This window comes from Marmota marmota, unplaced genomic scaffold (genome assembly GCF_001458135.2).
Source record: "Marmota marmota marmota unplaced genomic scaffold, marMar, whole genome shotgun sequence".
Taxonomy (NCBI): Eukaryota; Metazoa; Chordata; class Mammalia; order Rodentia; family Sciuridae; genus Marmota; species Marmota marmota.
The window spans coordinates 54,617,567-54,633,803 of record NW_025999977.1 but is presented as its reverse complement, the minus strand read 5'-3'; the positions used below and the strand labels follow the sequence as shown (position 1 = coordinate 54,633,803).

The 16,237-nt window shown below is 37.5% G+C and overlaps 1 protein-coding gene across 6 annotated transcripts in view; it reads left to right on the top strand.

Annotated features, from left to right (window-relative positions):
- Positions 1-16,237, top strand: part of Cpsf3 (cleavage and polyadenylation specific factor 3) — a 35,810-nt gene that overhangs the window by 18,712 nt on the left and 861 nt on the right. For 4 of the 6 annotated variants that reach the window (XM_015479991.1, XM_048804847.1, XM_048804850.1 and 1 more), the window contains 7 exons: positions 2,011-2,163; positions 3,704-3,812; positions 5,254-5,352; positions 6,551-6,645; positions 8,576-8,663; positions 11,003-11,072; positions 14,027-14,123. In XM_015479991.1, coding sequence (XP_015335477.1) covers positions 2,011-2,163; positions 3,704-3,812; positions 5,254-5,352; positions 6,551-6,645; positions 8,576-8,663; positions 11,003-11,072; positions 14,027-14,123 — 711 coding nt within the window. Of the gene's footprint in view, positions 1-2,010; positions 2,164-3,703; positions 3,813-5,253; positions 5,353-6,550; positions 6,646-8,575; positions 8,664-11,002; positions 11,073-14,026; positions 14,124-16,038; positions 16,109-16,237 lie in introns of all 6 variants that reach the window. The other 2 variants (XM_048804848.1, XM_048804849.1) reach the window with 2 other exon arrangements.

Below are 16,237 nucleotides of genomic sequence, written 5' to 3'. Positions count from 1 at the left end.
GTTTTTCACCTTGCAGCTTTGAGTTTCATTTCCCCAAAGACTAAATAGAGAACATCTTCTTATGTACTCTTATTTTAATTCTTTCTAGCATGATCGTCCACACAGGAATTTGCCACTGGCCCTTAATGAGCAGATTTTTTGATGGAGAAAATCATTCACCTCCTTAGTATGTAGCTTGTAGAATTTGAGTACAGTGGAGACGCCACCTGTGTGTTTTCTGGTATTTGTGCTTCATAGACATTCGCTAGGATCTTTAAGCCCAGGAGGAAAATCTGTTTTCTCTTCCTCCATTGTCAGCACCTCGTCCTCAGCCCCATTTCATCACTCCAGATTCTATCTCTGCTTACAGTTTAAGTTTTTGGGTTGAACTTGATACCTACCTTTATCAATAACCAGCTCTATCAAAAGTATAGTTACGGGTTGGATGTGTAGATCGGTGTAGATTGCTTGCTTCACATGCATAAGGTTCTGGGTTCAACTCCCAGTACTGCAAAAAAAAAAAAAAAAGATAGCTTTGATAAAATTATAATTCTCATAGTGTTGGTTGTAGTAGTTGATAATAGGTAGCATTTATTGAATGCTTGTCAAGTGCCAGGTACCATATTAGTGTTTTGTTTTGTTGGTACCAGGGATTGAACTCAGGGGCACTCGACCACTGAGTCACATTCCCAGCCCATTTTTGTATTTTATTTAGAGACAGGGTCTCACTGAGTTGCTTAGGGCCTTGCTAAATTCCTGAGGCTTTCTTTGAACTCATGATCCTCCTTTCTCAGCCTCCTGAACCCCTGGGGTTTCAGGCCTGTACCACTGCACCTGGCATATTAATGTTTTATATGAATCCACTTGTTTAACTATCACAACCAACAGCTGATTTGGGTTTTTTTTTTTCGGGGGGCGGGGTATTTGTTTGTTTTCTGAGACTGGGGTCTGGCTGAGCTGCTGAGGCTGGCCTCTTGAGTAACTGAGATTTAGATGCAAGTGCTACCACACCTGCCTCCAATATCTGTTTTGTAAATAAGAAACCAAGATGTTAAGTAACTTAGCCAAGGATACACAAATAGTAAACAGTGGGGCCAAGATTTGTGTCCATGTCCTAGGTGCTAAACCTCTGCATAGGAGCCATGTTGGCCATGCTTCGTGAGTCAGACGAGAACCTTCTACCATTGCTCTAGAGGCAAGGAGTGACCTTTTTGTCAGCAGAAAGACTGGTCGCCAGTATGATAGTTGTAAAAACAGAAGGGGATATCAGGATATCCCACCCCCCACCTTCACAAAAGCTTCATTTGAAAGTCTTAAAATTAAGTTGGGTGTGTTGGCCCACACATAATTCCAGTGACTTTATAGAGACTGAGGCCAGCCTGGGGCAACTTAGTGAGACCCTGTCTCAAAATAAAATAAAAAAGGACTGGGGGTGTAGCTCAGTGGTGGAGCACCCCTGGGTTCAATCCACAGTACTATATACACAAAAAGTCTCAAACTAGGAAATCTGAAGAAAATTTCCTGAGACAGCAGGAGCAGTAGTAGTAGTTTAACCATGTGCATCTAAAGCTGGCAGAGGCTGTGGAGGTTACCTGGTCCAGATCTTTACAAATGAGAGCACAGACACAGCTAGAAATGTAGAAAAAAGTCATGTATCTTTGTAGTGATATAGAAGTTTCTTTACTCTCAAAGTAGTTCTGCATAACTTTTAAAGCCAAGCAGAATGAAGAAATCTGTGTAAGTTTGGTGAGAGGTCCTTAAAAGCAGCAATGTCTCATAACTTCAGGGGTATCTCTAGTTCATGAATTTAGTTAATGAAGTCAAGGGCCATTATTTATTTCAATAGAGGATGTTTCCTGTGCTTTTTAAAAATTTATCTGGTGGGGCTGGTGTTATAGCTTAATGGTAAAGCATTTGCCTAGCATGTGTGAGCACTGGGTTCAATTCTCAGCACCACATATGAATAAATAAAGGTCCATTATCAACTAAAAAAATTAATTAAAATAAATAAATGAAATTTATTCTATGTAGATTCTAGTCCATGGAGAACAGAATGAAATGGCCAGACTGAAAGCAGCACTGATTCGAGAATATGAAGATAATGATGAAGTTCACATAGAGGTTCACAATCCTCGGAATACAGAGGCTGTGACCTTAAACTTCAGAGGAGAAAAACTAGCCAAGGTAAAGGGTGGTGGCTTCTATTCCTGGCTGTGTGTTTTCTTCTTAAGAAAATGGACCTTCTTTAATGAAATCAAGATGAATACTCGTTTCTACTTAGTACACTACAAGGATGTTATCCTGGTGCTTTTTGTTCTACTAAGTTATTTCTTCAGATGGGAAATTTCCAGGTAGATTAGGTCTTAATACATGGAATCTGACAGCTCCCCGATCCACAGCCCCAGCTTCTTCCCCTCCCCGTGTTGGAGGGTAGGTGTGCTCATGACTGTATGCCACTCCTCTGCCGTGATGTTCTGCCCTCCCCTTATCTAAACACAGTTATGTGGATATAACAGAACCTATTTTATTTATTTTTATGTGATGCTGAGGATCAAACCCAGGGCCTTGCACATGTGAGGCGAGCGCTCTACCACTGAGCCATAACCCCAGCCCCAAATTAATTGTTTTGATGGTGAAATATACTTCCAGAATTTAAAATTGAAATAGTTAAGGAAAACATTACCTGGCATGAAAGAGGGATTCATTGGAAGAAGCCTGCATTTTTACCTCTGTTGATCAAAAATCTTTTGAAGATACTTTTAAGGCCAGCTTTTAAATGATTTATATGAAGTTTTAGGTATCAGACATATGTTAACTTTACAACATTTTTTTAATACATAATGAGCCAGGCATGAAGAAACAAACTGAAGAATAGCCTTTCTTATAATTGAATGGAGGGGAAACAAAAATTAGCAAAACTTAGGATGTGAGATTTTTCCAAAGAAGAGCAAGTGTTTTGTATCTGTGCCTAAATCTTTTTTTTTTTAATATTTTTTTTTAGTTGTAGTTGGACACATACCTTTATTTAATTTATTTTTTTTTTATGTGGTGCTGAGGATGAAACCCGTGAGCACGTTGCACGTGCTAGGCAAGTGCTCTACCGCTGAGCTCCAGCCCTAGCCCCAGCCCCTGTGCCTAAATCCTAATGGTTTGCAGTGTCATGATGTTTCTCTTATGTCTATAGAAAAATACATTCAATGGAACAATCTAGAACTGTATTTCTCAAAACTCTGCTGGAAGTGATGTAGGGACAAAAGAATTTTTGGAATCAGATAATTTAAGAGACGCCACATTGAACTGAGATCAGGAAAAGCTAAACAACTTATTGGAGTATTGTTCTCTGATAATTTTAGTTATTTAAAAGCATTGCAGGCTTGAGGTATGGCTCAGCAGTAGAAGACTTGCTGGCATGCCCTGAATTCAATCTCCAGAACCACAAAAAAATTTTCTTAAGTAAATAAAGTGTTAACTTTTGTTGTTGAGCTGTTTGGAATTGAACTGAACCCAGCCATTCTTGCCAGATCCATCCCTGTGGATCTTCTCTTTGAGAACTTGTTAGGCTTGGACATGAACCTGGACATAGATAAAATATAGCGTTTTATAATTTTCAAAGTTAAATTCACATGTTGTTTTTGTAGTTAAAAGGTCTAGTGGTTGTCAATGACTGCCTAAATATCTGCATTCTATTTTCTTTTTTCTTTTTTTTTCCCTTCTTTTTTAATAGGTCATGGGCTTTTTAGCAGACAAAAAACCAGAACAAGGCCAGCGGGTCTCAGGAATACTTGTTAAAAGAAACTTTAATTATCATATACTTTCTCCTTGTGACCTGTCCAGTAAGTATACTGTTCAATATCAGATATTATTTGACCTCAGCATTGATAGAAAAATCTATGAAAACCTCTCTTTAATTTAGTGGCCAAATATTTAGTAACAACAAAATAATGAAATAAAAATAGATAAGTCGTCTAAATAGCTTTGTGGAAGAAGAAATCTTTTCTGAACCATTGAAACATTAAAGTTATCTATGAAGTCACTCTTTTCATAATTGAGGTCATGTTCGCCTCTCTCAGGTTGACCTACTGACCTCATACCACTGTTTTCTACCCTTTACATCAGTGCATGGTGTTTTTATTTTCTGAAGTAACTTTGTACTTCTCAGGTGAACATTTTGTTTTTTAACTATCTGTAGGGTTGGTTTGTTCTGTTTGGTATGAAACCCAGATTCATGCATGGTAAAGTGTGTGTTCTACCACTGAGCTACACTTAATGAATCTGTAGTTTTACATCACTTGCTGGACCTGTTCGTTCTCCACCATTCCAAAACAACGATCAGGATGAAGAAACAAAATCTTTCATAAATCTTCTTTAAAGGGAAAAAATTAAAGCCCATCATCCAAGTAACATCAACCATATGGTCAGAAACTATAGTATATACACATTGAAGCTCATTGTAGAGAAAAATGGAGGTTTGCACCAAGACAGGATTGGATTTAAGTTTATAAGTTGTTTTTTTCCTGAAGTTTATAAACATTTCTACTGAGTTCTATGTTGGTATAAATTCTAAGCCATTGGTAAGAACTTACTTTCCTAATAGTACTATCTTCAAGTAAATACTGTGCTTGCTTATATTTGTATAACACTAGTAAATTTTAAGAACTTTACTAAGGAATAAGAAATACCAGATGTATTTAGGAATTTATCCGTGAGGCAGGCCACTTGTCAGCTTTCAAAGTATCACAGGTAAGTGTGAAACTTGTTCCTTCATTCACCACCTGGTGAACTCTTACTCCTATGCCCTGCAGGGGGCTAGGTTTATTAAAGCACTGAAGGTTTATCAAGTCACAGCCTTTTACAGCTCAGTGTAATGAGAGAAGCAGTGTTAGAAAGTGCTCATCACAGTACAGCTCAGGCACATGTCGAGTGCTGGGTGTATGAGGAGAGCTGGCCTGGAGCCATGGCAAGAGCTCTGCAAATTGGGAAACACTGGCCAAGCAGAAGAGAAGGTGGAAGGCAGCTTACGCACTGCTTGGAGAAGTCCAAGAACCTGATGGTTCTGAGGGCAAGGCTGCTTACCCAGAGTTGGAACCCAACTTAACTAGCAGGGCAGGAGGCCATAAGCAGGGACTTGTAGGAGCACTTTGATAGCTTTCAGAAGTGTGTTCTCGTTTAATTTGCTTGCACTTGTTTTTTTTTTAACCCCTGGTATTTTATAAATTGTGTTTTGTGAAACTAGTATTATTTTCTTAAAGTCTGTTTACTCTAATTTCTCTTCAGATTATACCGACTTGGCCATGAGCACTGTGAAACAGACCCAAGCCATACCATACACTGGGCCCTTTAATTTGCTCTGTTACCAGCTGCAGAAATTGACAGGTATGTTTATTGAAATTCATTTAATTATTTTACCTCTTTTAGTAAGGTAATTTTACATCTGAGGAAAGATTTTATTCAGCTTCGATAATTGTCTCAGAAGTCTATTTGTACTTCAAATGGTCATATATATTATCACCTTTAGTTGAAAATATACTCATAAATTTTTTTTTTTTTAATAAACTTTTTTTTTTAAGCATTTATTTTTATTTTATTTTTTATTTTTTTTTTTTAAGAAAGAGAGAGAGAGAGAGAATTTTAATATTTATTTTTTAGTTTTTGGCGGACACAACAACTTTGTATGTGGTGCTGAGGATCGAACCCGGGCCACACGCATGCCAGGCGAGCGCGCTACCGCTTGAGCCACATCCCCAGCCCCTCATAAATTTTTTTTAAATCACATGATACCTCTTATCTCTAATGTATTTACAACTCTAAAAATATCAGTAGTCTTGTTCCTTGTGTTTAAAATATATTTTAGTTGACTATATCTAAATTTTATCTCTTTTTTTCTCTTGGTTGAGTCAAACAGATTTTCTAGTTTCATCATTACTGATCTATTTAGCAGGTTTTATAAGAATTAATGGGCTTTGGCCAAAGACCACTGAGAATAAGCCCACTCAATCTGTTTTCATCATTTTGAGTTACAGATTTTTATGTATTAATATAATGAGAGGCAGGAACTTTCTAATAAAGCAATGATATTTCAGATTATAAAATTACTTTCCATCAGAATACACATAGTAAAGTGCTACCATTAAACAAACCAGTATAAGGAAAATCTTTTTTCACCTCTAATCCTTACACTAGAATTATGGATAATAACATAGAAAAATTAATAAAATATGTCTGAATTAATCCTTGTTTAAGAGGACAGAAAGAAGACCAGAAAATTTTGATATTGAATAACAATAGAATGTTCCTGTGCAGTGAATAAATTTATGAAGTCAGAGGTAAAGTGACTGGTGTGTTAAGATGCTAGCAGAAGGCCATATCTCTTGTACATGAGTTTTTATAATATGTATTTATATCTTTAATTGCTATAAGCAATTAAAATAAATTCTAGCTGTTTCATTATGCTATTAATTTTTCCATTATTAACTTTATTTAATCCATCTCTATAAGCAGATAAAGTGATGCCTCTGAAAGATGATTAGAAAATTACATAATGTAATTCTTTTTTTTTTTTTTTTTTTTCTAGGTGATGTAGAAGAATTAGAAATTCAAGAAAAACCTGCTCTGAAAGTATTCAAAAATATTACTGTAATACAGGAACCGGGCATGGTGGTACTAGAAGTAAGATAAAATCATTTACCTAAACAAGAGGGAAAAAAGTTTTAAAAAATGCTTACATGTAAATTATAGAGAAAACTAGTTGCTTCCCATTCAGGGGAAAAAATAGTTGGGAAATAAGTTTATGTTTTTCCTTCCAAGATGAACTTTAAATATAATGTAACTGGACATTTTCTATATAATTACATTGCTACTAATAAGTTAAAGCTTAATATTTATTGGGTTCAATAAGTCTGCCACATGAGTCTCAGCTGATTTTGTGGTATGCAGGAATATTTCAGTTAGATAAAAAGGTCATAAAATTCATAAGAAACTGAATTCTGTTAAAACACAAACATGCTGGTTGTGGTGGTACACATCTATGATCCCAGTAACTTGGAAGGCAGAGGTAGAATACAATCACAAGTTCAAAGGCAGCCTGTGCAGCTTAGCAAGACCTTTTTTTAAAAAAATAAAAGCATATTTCAATAGGAAGAATTGGAGATGGTTAACAGCAGATAACAAATACAGTCCATACCCACAAAAATCAGTTTCCATCAGAAATCAATAAATTAAAAGATAAAAACTGAGATGTCTTACCTTCAAAAAAATAAAATAAAAAAATAAAAGCAGACAAACTTGTCTGGTAGCACTTCCTAAAAATGGTATTTTGAAGATTAAAATAAATTTGAAAAGATATGTCAGCTCTGATCCTACTAGAGTTTTGTGATTTAAGCCTAAATTTGATCCAGAAGGCTAAAAACAACAAAAGAAAATGTCAAGCCTGTGGTGCATGTCAGCAATCCCAGCGACTCCGGAGGCTGAGGCAGGAGGATCACATGTTCAAGACCAGCCTAGGCAACTTAGTGAGACCCAATTTCAAAATAAAAAATAAATAGGATTTGGGATATACCTCAGTGATAGAGCACTCCTGGGCTTATTCCCCAGTATCAAAAGAAAAAAAGAAGAAGAAGAAGAATGAAAGTGTCAAAGGAATGGGTTTCTCTAGTATGAAGTTACATAAAATAATATGTAAAATATGATCAGAAAAAGGAAAATTATTAGAGATATTGATTCAACTCTTTCTACTAAATACTATTAGAGAATGTATTTTTGTTTCTAGAGTTAAGAAATCAGAAAACATCTTAGAAAGGTTTTCAAGTGCCTGCTGTTACTTGTAAAAATGCTCTTTGGAGAGGCAGCAAAAATTAGGGAGTGTGCTCATTCCTAAAATTATGCACCTGGTTTCACTAACTTTGGTATATGGGAAGCTTTGTTAGAATAATTGGCACATGAAAGAGCGTCAGGGAATCTTAGTCTTCCAGTAAGAAGCAGAAGTAATATTTTTAAATGTTACCCCATAGGGGATAGGGGTATAACTCAGTGATTGAGCATATACCTAGCATGCGCAAAGCTCTGGCTTCCATCCCCAGTATCAGACATGCACATCTTACCCTGTTACCATGCTGCCTGTGCACCTAACAAAGCTATTAGGAATTTGAGTTTGAATCCAGCACCAGCAATAATCTTATGCAAATTACTTTAGAGTCAGTTTTCTTATTTATAAAATGAAATCAATTGTACTATTTTTCAAAAAATATTTTTAGTTGTAGATGGACACAATACCTTTATTTTTATTTATTTACTTATTTTTATGTGGTGCTAAGAATTGAACCCAGTGCCTCATACGAGAGGCAAGTGCTCTACCACTAAGCTACAACCCCAGCCCCTAATTTTACTATTTGTTATGAGAATTAAATAATATGTATAAAACACCTTGCCGCAAAGAAAGTGCTTAGTATACTTTTATGATTAAAAAAGAAAATTAGGGATGTTCAACATTATTAGTTAATTTCAGTGAAAATGCTAAAACCAGTAGCCCTGCCTATACAGTCCCTGGCTGGCTGGGTGAGTGCCAGAGCTCCGCCTTCCTAACTCTGCCTTTGCCTTCCAGTGGCTGGCAAACCCTTCTAATGACATGTATGCTGACACAGTAACAACGGTGATCTTAGAAGTTCAGTCAAATCCGAAAATAAGGAAAGGTACAGAATTTTTACTTTCATCTATCTGTTCTTTCATCTGTTCTGATTCTGTGAACTAAAAGGAAGTAGAGTCCTAAATTAGAACTTTAAATCTAATTGTTTTATTCCTTTGTAATCTTTGAGGTGCATACACAACAGTGCATATTACCAATATTTTCCTTTTTGTTTGGTCTCTTCATTCCTACTATGGTTGCAATTAAGATGAAGGTAAAATTCCTTTAGTTATAGTCCTCTTAAACATAGCTGAAGGAGATTCCAAAATATGGCTGAATTAAGTGAGCTTGTGGGGCTGGGGATGTGGCTCAAGCGGTAGCACGCTCGCCTGGCATGCGTGCGGCCCGGGTTCGATCCTCAGCACCACATACAAAGATGTTGTGTCCGCCGAAAAAACTAAAAAATAAATATTAAAAAAAAAAAAAATTAAGTGAGCTTGTGTGTTAGGAAGACTCTTGGTGTGTAATAAACCTTGTTAGAATAGCATCTCCCTCTTGGACAATTTTCAACCAAAGAAAACACCAATGGAAATGTTTTTATGTAATTTTTTACACCTTCGTTCTGTTTGATACATAATTCAGTGTAAAACATGTCTTCAGATTTGTGTCTTTACTATAGAGTGGCCCTTGTTGCTAGTCAGTCACACTGGAATGTTTGAGAAATTGCCCATCCTATATTCCCATCCTCAGAGCCTGTTCTCTGGTAGAATATTCCTGTTTCTTAATGTTAAACATATGTGAAGGGCTGGGATTGTGGCTCAGTGGTAGAGTGCTCGCCTAGCATGCATGAGGCACTGGGTTCAATCCTCAGTACTACGTAAATGTAAAATAAAGATATTGTGTCCACTAAGTATTTAAAAAAATATATTTATGTGTGTGTGTGTGTGTGTGCAGTTCTTTGATTTCAGGAGAATTAAATTTAGCTGACTACTGCTTCATTATTCATGTTCTTTATAACTAGCTACATCAAATCTAAATTATTCATTTGGGATAGATGCAGTGGTACACACCTGTAATCCCAGCAGCTCAAGAGGCTGAGACAGGAAGATCACAAATTCAAAACCAGCCTCAACAACTTAAGTGAGGCCCTAAGCAACTTAGTGAGACCCTGTCTCAAAATTAAAAAGGAAAAGGTCTGGGATAGTTGTGGTAAAGCACACCTGGGTGTTCAGTCCCCACTACCAAAACAAACAGAAAAAAGAAAGAAGAAAAAAAAAAACTCTCACATTACTTTTTTGCCTTCCTTTTTGTTGTTGTTATTGTTCAAGATAGAAGCAGGAGGATCGAGAGTTAAAGCCAGTCTCAACAATTTCGAGGCGCTAAGCAACTCATTGAGATCCTGTCTCTAAATAAAATACAAAATTGGGCTGGGGATGTGGCTCAGTGGTCGAGTGGTTCAATCCCCGGTACCAAAAAAAAAAAGGTTCATCCATGTTGTAAATAAATCAGTACTTCATTTTTCTTTTTAAATAACCTTATTTATTCATTCATTTTTTTAATGTGTTGCTGGGGAATGAACCCAGTGCCTCACACGTTAGGCAAGCGGGCTTTACCACTGAGCCACACCCCAGCTCCTCTTTTTTTTATTTTAATAGCCAAATAATTTCCCAGTATGGATATAACATGTTTTGCCCATCAGTTCATCAGCTGGTAAACATTTGAGGTGTTCCTGCCTTCAGCTGCTATAAATAACGCCACCATAGATCTTTGTAAATTTTTGTGCAGGGTTTGCAGAGCATAATTGAATGCTCAAGGCCCTGCTGGGCTCAGTGACACATACCTGTAATCCCAGCAGCTCAGGAGGCTGAGACAGGCAGATCACAAGTTCAAAGCCAGTCTTAGCAATTTAGCAAGGCCCTAAATAATTTAGGGAGACCCTATCTCTAATAAAATACAAAAAGGGCTGGGAAATGACTCAATGACCCCAGATTAAGTGCACCTGGGTTCAATCCCCAGTACGGCGGGTTGGGGGGAGGGGGGGCTGGGGTGGAGGAAGCTGAGACAGGAAGACATGGGCAAGTTCAAGGCTAGCCTCTGCAGCTTGGCAAGACCCTGTCTCAAAGTAGAACTTTTAGAAAATGGCTGGGGATGCAGCTCAGTGGTAGAACACCTCTGCATTCAGTCCCTAGTACCACAAAATGGTAATAATAATGACTAAAAGCAATCTTAAGTCTCATCTTGTGGGTCTTAAATAAGAAAGTGATGTCAGTGCCAAGCTGGGCTAAGCTGGTGGGCGGAGCAGCAATGTGCTTGCACTTCAGCGCTTCATAGCTGATCATTCTGGTCATGGATTTGGAATTGTTAGAATAGAAACTTGGAAATTGAACTCTGTCCTTTTCCCCCCAGGTGCAGTACAAAAGGCTTCTAAGAAATTAGAAATGCACATTTACAGCAAGAGGTTGGAAATCATGCTCCAGTAAGTCTCTTACTCATCATCGCCCAACCAGGAAGTAAGGATGGGTGGGAGGAGCCCTGAACTCTGCTCTGGCACATTCGCATACTGGCTGTGTGATGCAAGCCAGGGCAGCTTCACTCTGCTAGATTCCTGGTGTGGGACCTGCCTGGCCAGCTGCCTACATTCATATAACAGGGCCTCGGGATGTGCTGACAGGCTGGCACCATCAACCACAGACCCTTGACTCAGCAGTACCACTGACCACCTGAAGGATGATTTTATATTTACTACTTTTGTTTGTTTTCCTGCAGTTCTGGGGATTGAACCTAATGTTGCTCTACACCTGTGCTACATCTCCAGACTTTTTTATTTTTTATTTTGAGACAACATCTTGCTAAAGTTGCTTAGGGCCTCACTAAGTTGCTGAGGCTGACCTTGAATTTATAATCCTCTTGCCTCAACTTCCAAGCCTCTGGGATTACCAGTGTGCACCACTGTACCCTACGTGTTTGCTTCTTAAATATGAATTCTTTGATAAAAGGGGTTTCATTCTAGACTTTCTCAGATATGAAGTCTGTAGCTGTGCAATCCTTTTCATATTGGTATTTTTCTGAACACCAGATAATTAAGTCCTTTGCCTTTCTATAAGTATTCTTTAAATCTGATTTTGGAATGTTTTTCCAAGTAAAATAATCTTGTAAAGAGTAGATAGCTATGATTTATAATTTCAGCACCTAGTACAATGTTCCTTGTATGTGGTAATCTCTCAAATACTTGTTAAAAAATGACTTCTAGTTTTAAATTGAAGGTTACTTAATTATACATCTTAACAAAATAAGGTGTTCTATATGTTTGGAAGATTTTTGCATTAGCATTTCTGTTTCTTTCATTCTTTTTCCCACATTTCACACTTGATAATAGTGGCTTTTAAAAAATGGATAAGTTTCTATTGGGTTTTCTGTTTGTTCATTTGTGTTTTTAGAAATAGTCTCACTGTGTTGCCAAGGTTGGCCTCAAATTCCTGAATTCAAGTGAACCTCCTACCTCAGCCTCCTCAGTAGCTGAAACTGCAGCACATGCTACTGCACCCAGCTTATTCACCCAGTGGATAACAGGATTTAAATGATGACTTAGCCTATAGAAGCTGTCACACATCTTCAGAAACAGTGTTCTTGGTGCTGGCATTTTGATTTTAAGAAGCGTCCCTTGTCACATAAACTAGACAAGCCATAGGAACAGAGCTGTCTTTGCCACTGACAAGGGTGCTAACTCTGTCAGTTTCCAGCCCTGTGGCTAAGTAGCTCTGAGTCTCTTGCTCTTTCTGCAGGGGTTTTGCTCTGCACTGACCTGCCAGTGTGATGAGGCTATGGGACTTTTCCCCAGCATGTGGAGAAGAGGGATATGCACAATTTTACCTTGGATTTCAAAGGGGTTAGGTGACCTCTCCTCAAAGCCTTTCCTGGGACCCAGGTTGAGAGCCCTGTTGACGTGGGTGTCCTGCTTTCCAGATCTGAGTAGGTTCGGGACTGCAGCAGTCCTGCTATCAGGCTCTGCAGAAATAGAGAACGTGGGGCTCCCTGCCGTAGTCAGCTGGCCCAGTATCTTCAGTCCAACCAACAGTCAATTATGTGAAAAACAATTGCAACTTGTTTTCCTGACTTTTGAATATATTTCTATATTTGAAATATATTATTTGGTCTGGGTATATAGCTTAGTGGTAGCATACCTAGCATACAAAAGGCCCTGGGTTTGATCCCCAGCACAGGATGGGGGGGGGGGAAGAAATATGGTATTTTTCCTTAGTACTGATTTACCCAGACAGATTTATTCAAATATATTCATTTTTTACAGTACTAGGGATCAAACCCAGGAGCACTGTACCCCTGAGCTACACCCCAGAAATTTTTTTTAAATTTTGAGACAGGATCTCATTGAGTTGCTGCAGTTAACCTTGATCTTATGATCCTCATGCCTCAGCCTCCTAAGTTGCTAGGGTTATGTGTGTGTGTGTTGTGCTGGAGATTGAACCCAGGGCCTTGTGCATTCGAGGCAAGTACTCTACCAACTGAGCTATATCCCCAGTCCTCAAACACATTATTAACATTTACTGTCTAAAAGAACAAGCAGTTGGTCCCTCCCCACTGCCAGTTCAATACAGTGTTGTCAGTGTCTGATTCTGTCAGAGGGCTGTTTTATGGAGCTTTTATATTCATTAACTGCATCCAGACTATTAATTGGACTACTGTTTTCAAATACCCCTGTAACTGATCGTAACAGTGTTGAAATTAATGATTAAACTATAGTCCCTCAATAACAGAAATGGTATTGTCATGTATCTGTATCCCCAGTACTTGGCTCCACACCAGACACTAGAAGGTGCTCAGTCAAAACTGAGCTTCATGAATACAAAGTAGGCATTTGACTAAAAGGAGTGGACAGCTAGTGAACTTAGGAGCCAGTGATGCCCACATACCTGGACTTAAATTCCAACTCAACAGCTTACAAGCTTTGAGGATTTTAGCAAATCACTAACCTCTCTTTTTATTCCTCGTGTGTCAAAGAATCTTTACCAAAATCATTATACATTAAGGTAATGTATATATTGGGCTAGGGTTGTGGCTCAGTGTAGAGCACTTGCCTAACATGTGTGAGGCACTGGGTTCGATCCTCAGCATCATATATAAAAATAAATAAATAAAATAAAGGTATTGTGTCCATCTAAACTAAAAAAAAAAAAGATAATGTATATAAAGTGCTTAGTATAATGCCTGCTCGATGGAACATACTTAATAAATGATGCTATTTTACCTGATTTTAAAAACTAATAAATTATATCAAGGTAAACAATATGTATACCTCAGGAATAGATATCAGTACTTCACTTTGGAACTAGGATTTATCTTCAATTTTATTTTTTTCCCCAAATATACAAAGCAGGACCCTTCTATTAACATGTCATCTTTATTTATTTTAAGGGACATATTTGGAGAAGAATGTATAAGTGTAAAAGATGGTTCTGTCCTTAGCGTCACCGTGGATGGGAAAACAGCTAATATTAACTTGGACACACGGGTACGTAACTGTTCCTACATTTCAAACCATTTGGAACATAAAGTGAGGACAGAAATAATTTCTGATCCCACACCTAACACAGTTTTTGTTTGTTTGCTTTTTTCAGTCTGGCATTTCCTCACAGTGTATTCTCCATATTCTTACTTACATATTTAAGTTACAAAGTATTCTTTAGGGAAATGTTTCAGCTTGTCTTCATTCACCTTAGCCTTTCTCTACTTTGGCATCCAGTTGATTTTTTCAGAGAAGCTGCTCCTGTTTCCTCCAGCAAGATACATGTGGCTTTTCTAAATGTTGGCTTTCAGGGGTGGGGTTTAAATTTATTTTACCTCAGTAGAAAAAATAAACTAAGACATGAACATATACTTCACTAGGGAAGGAGTATCAGTAGCCAGTAAGTTTAAAACAAATATCCAGATCCACTAATACAGAAATCGCAAACCTAATATTTCTGCAAAGCAGTTTGGCATCAAAAGCTTTAATAGAGTAAGGTCTTTGTCTACAACTCTGCTTATTAGATTTTACTAAAGAAAAGAATTAAACAGATGCACAAAGATAGTATACAACAGTATCCATTTAAGCATTTTTTAAAATGGCAAGGGATGAGCTGAGAATATAAAACAATAATTGAGCACTTTCATAGCATATACAAGGCCCTGCCTAGTATGTGCAAAGCCCTGGTTTGATCCCCGGCACTGTAAAAAGAAAAAAAAAATGGTAAGAAACTTAAATCCAAAAGTAGGAGATAATAAATGATATAACTAAATATAAATAAATTGTGTATATGGCATTTTCTTATATTTGAAGTACAGCCATCAAGACAGTTGGGCCAGGCACAATGGTGCATACCTGTAATCCCAGGGGCTCTGGAGACTGAGACAGGAGAATAGCGAGTTCAAAGCCAGCCTCAGCAATTGAGTGAGGCCTGAGCAACTCAGTGAGACCCTGTCTCTAATAAAATACAAAATAAGGCTGGGAATGTGGCTTAGTGGTCAAGTGCCCCTGAGTTCAATCCCCAGTATCTACAAAAAATTTTTTAAATAACAAGAAAGTTGGTGCAGCTGGCTGAGGTACGTGCCTATAATCCCAGTGGTTCAGGAGGCTGACAGAAGAATCACAAGTTCAAGGCCAGAATTAGCAACTCATCGAGGGCCTAAACAACTTAGTGAGACCCTGTCTCAAAATAAAAAGGGCTGGGGATGTGGCTGAGCAGTAAAGTACCCCTGGGTTAAATCCTCAGTACCAAAAAAAAAAAAAATGTTGGTGCAGATTCATTAATACACAGAGTTGTCCACTACATTGTTGAGAAAAAAAGTTATAAGGCAGCATGTATGATAAAGTATCCCGTTTTTGTTTTAATTTAAAAGTGTGTATATATATGTATATATGTAAGAAAAGTGTGGGGCTGGGGCTGGGGCTGGGACTCAGCATTAACACATTTGCCTAGGTTTGATTCTCAGTACTGCATGTAAATAAATAAAAGTCTATCAACAACTAAAAAAAAATTTTAAACCATAATATCTAAAAAAATAAGTGTGTGTGTGTATACATATACATTCCCACCCACATATATATCTATAGGCTGAGGTAGAGCACTTGTCTAGCATGTGTAAGGCACTGGGTTTGATCCTTAGCATCATAGATAGATAGATAGATAGATAGATAGATAGATAGATGGATGTAGCTATACAACTTAAAAAAATAGTTTTAAAGGGTATATGTGTTTGTGTGTGTGTGTAACTAAAAGTCTTCACAGTTATACACTGAAATGTTAGCAGTAATCATTTGGTCATAGAATTGAGAATTTGCTTTTTCCATCTTAAATTTTTAAATGGAGAATATTTTTTTAATTATTTTTATTTTTTTTTAAAGAGAAAGAGAGAGAGAGAGAGAATTTTTAATATTTATTTTTTAGTTTTCGGCGGACACTACATCTCTGTTTGTATGTGGTGCTGAGGATCGAACCCGGGCCACACGCATGCCAAGTGAGCGCGCCACCGCTTGAGCCACATCCCCAGCCCAAATGGAGAATATTTATAGTATGATTTTTTAAGCATTTTAACAGTGTAGTGTTTCATGGTTGAGCTTTAAGAAGTAACTATGAGATTATTAGT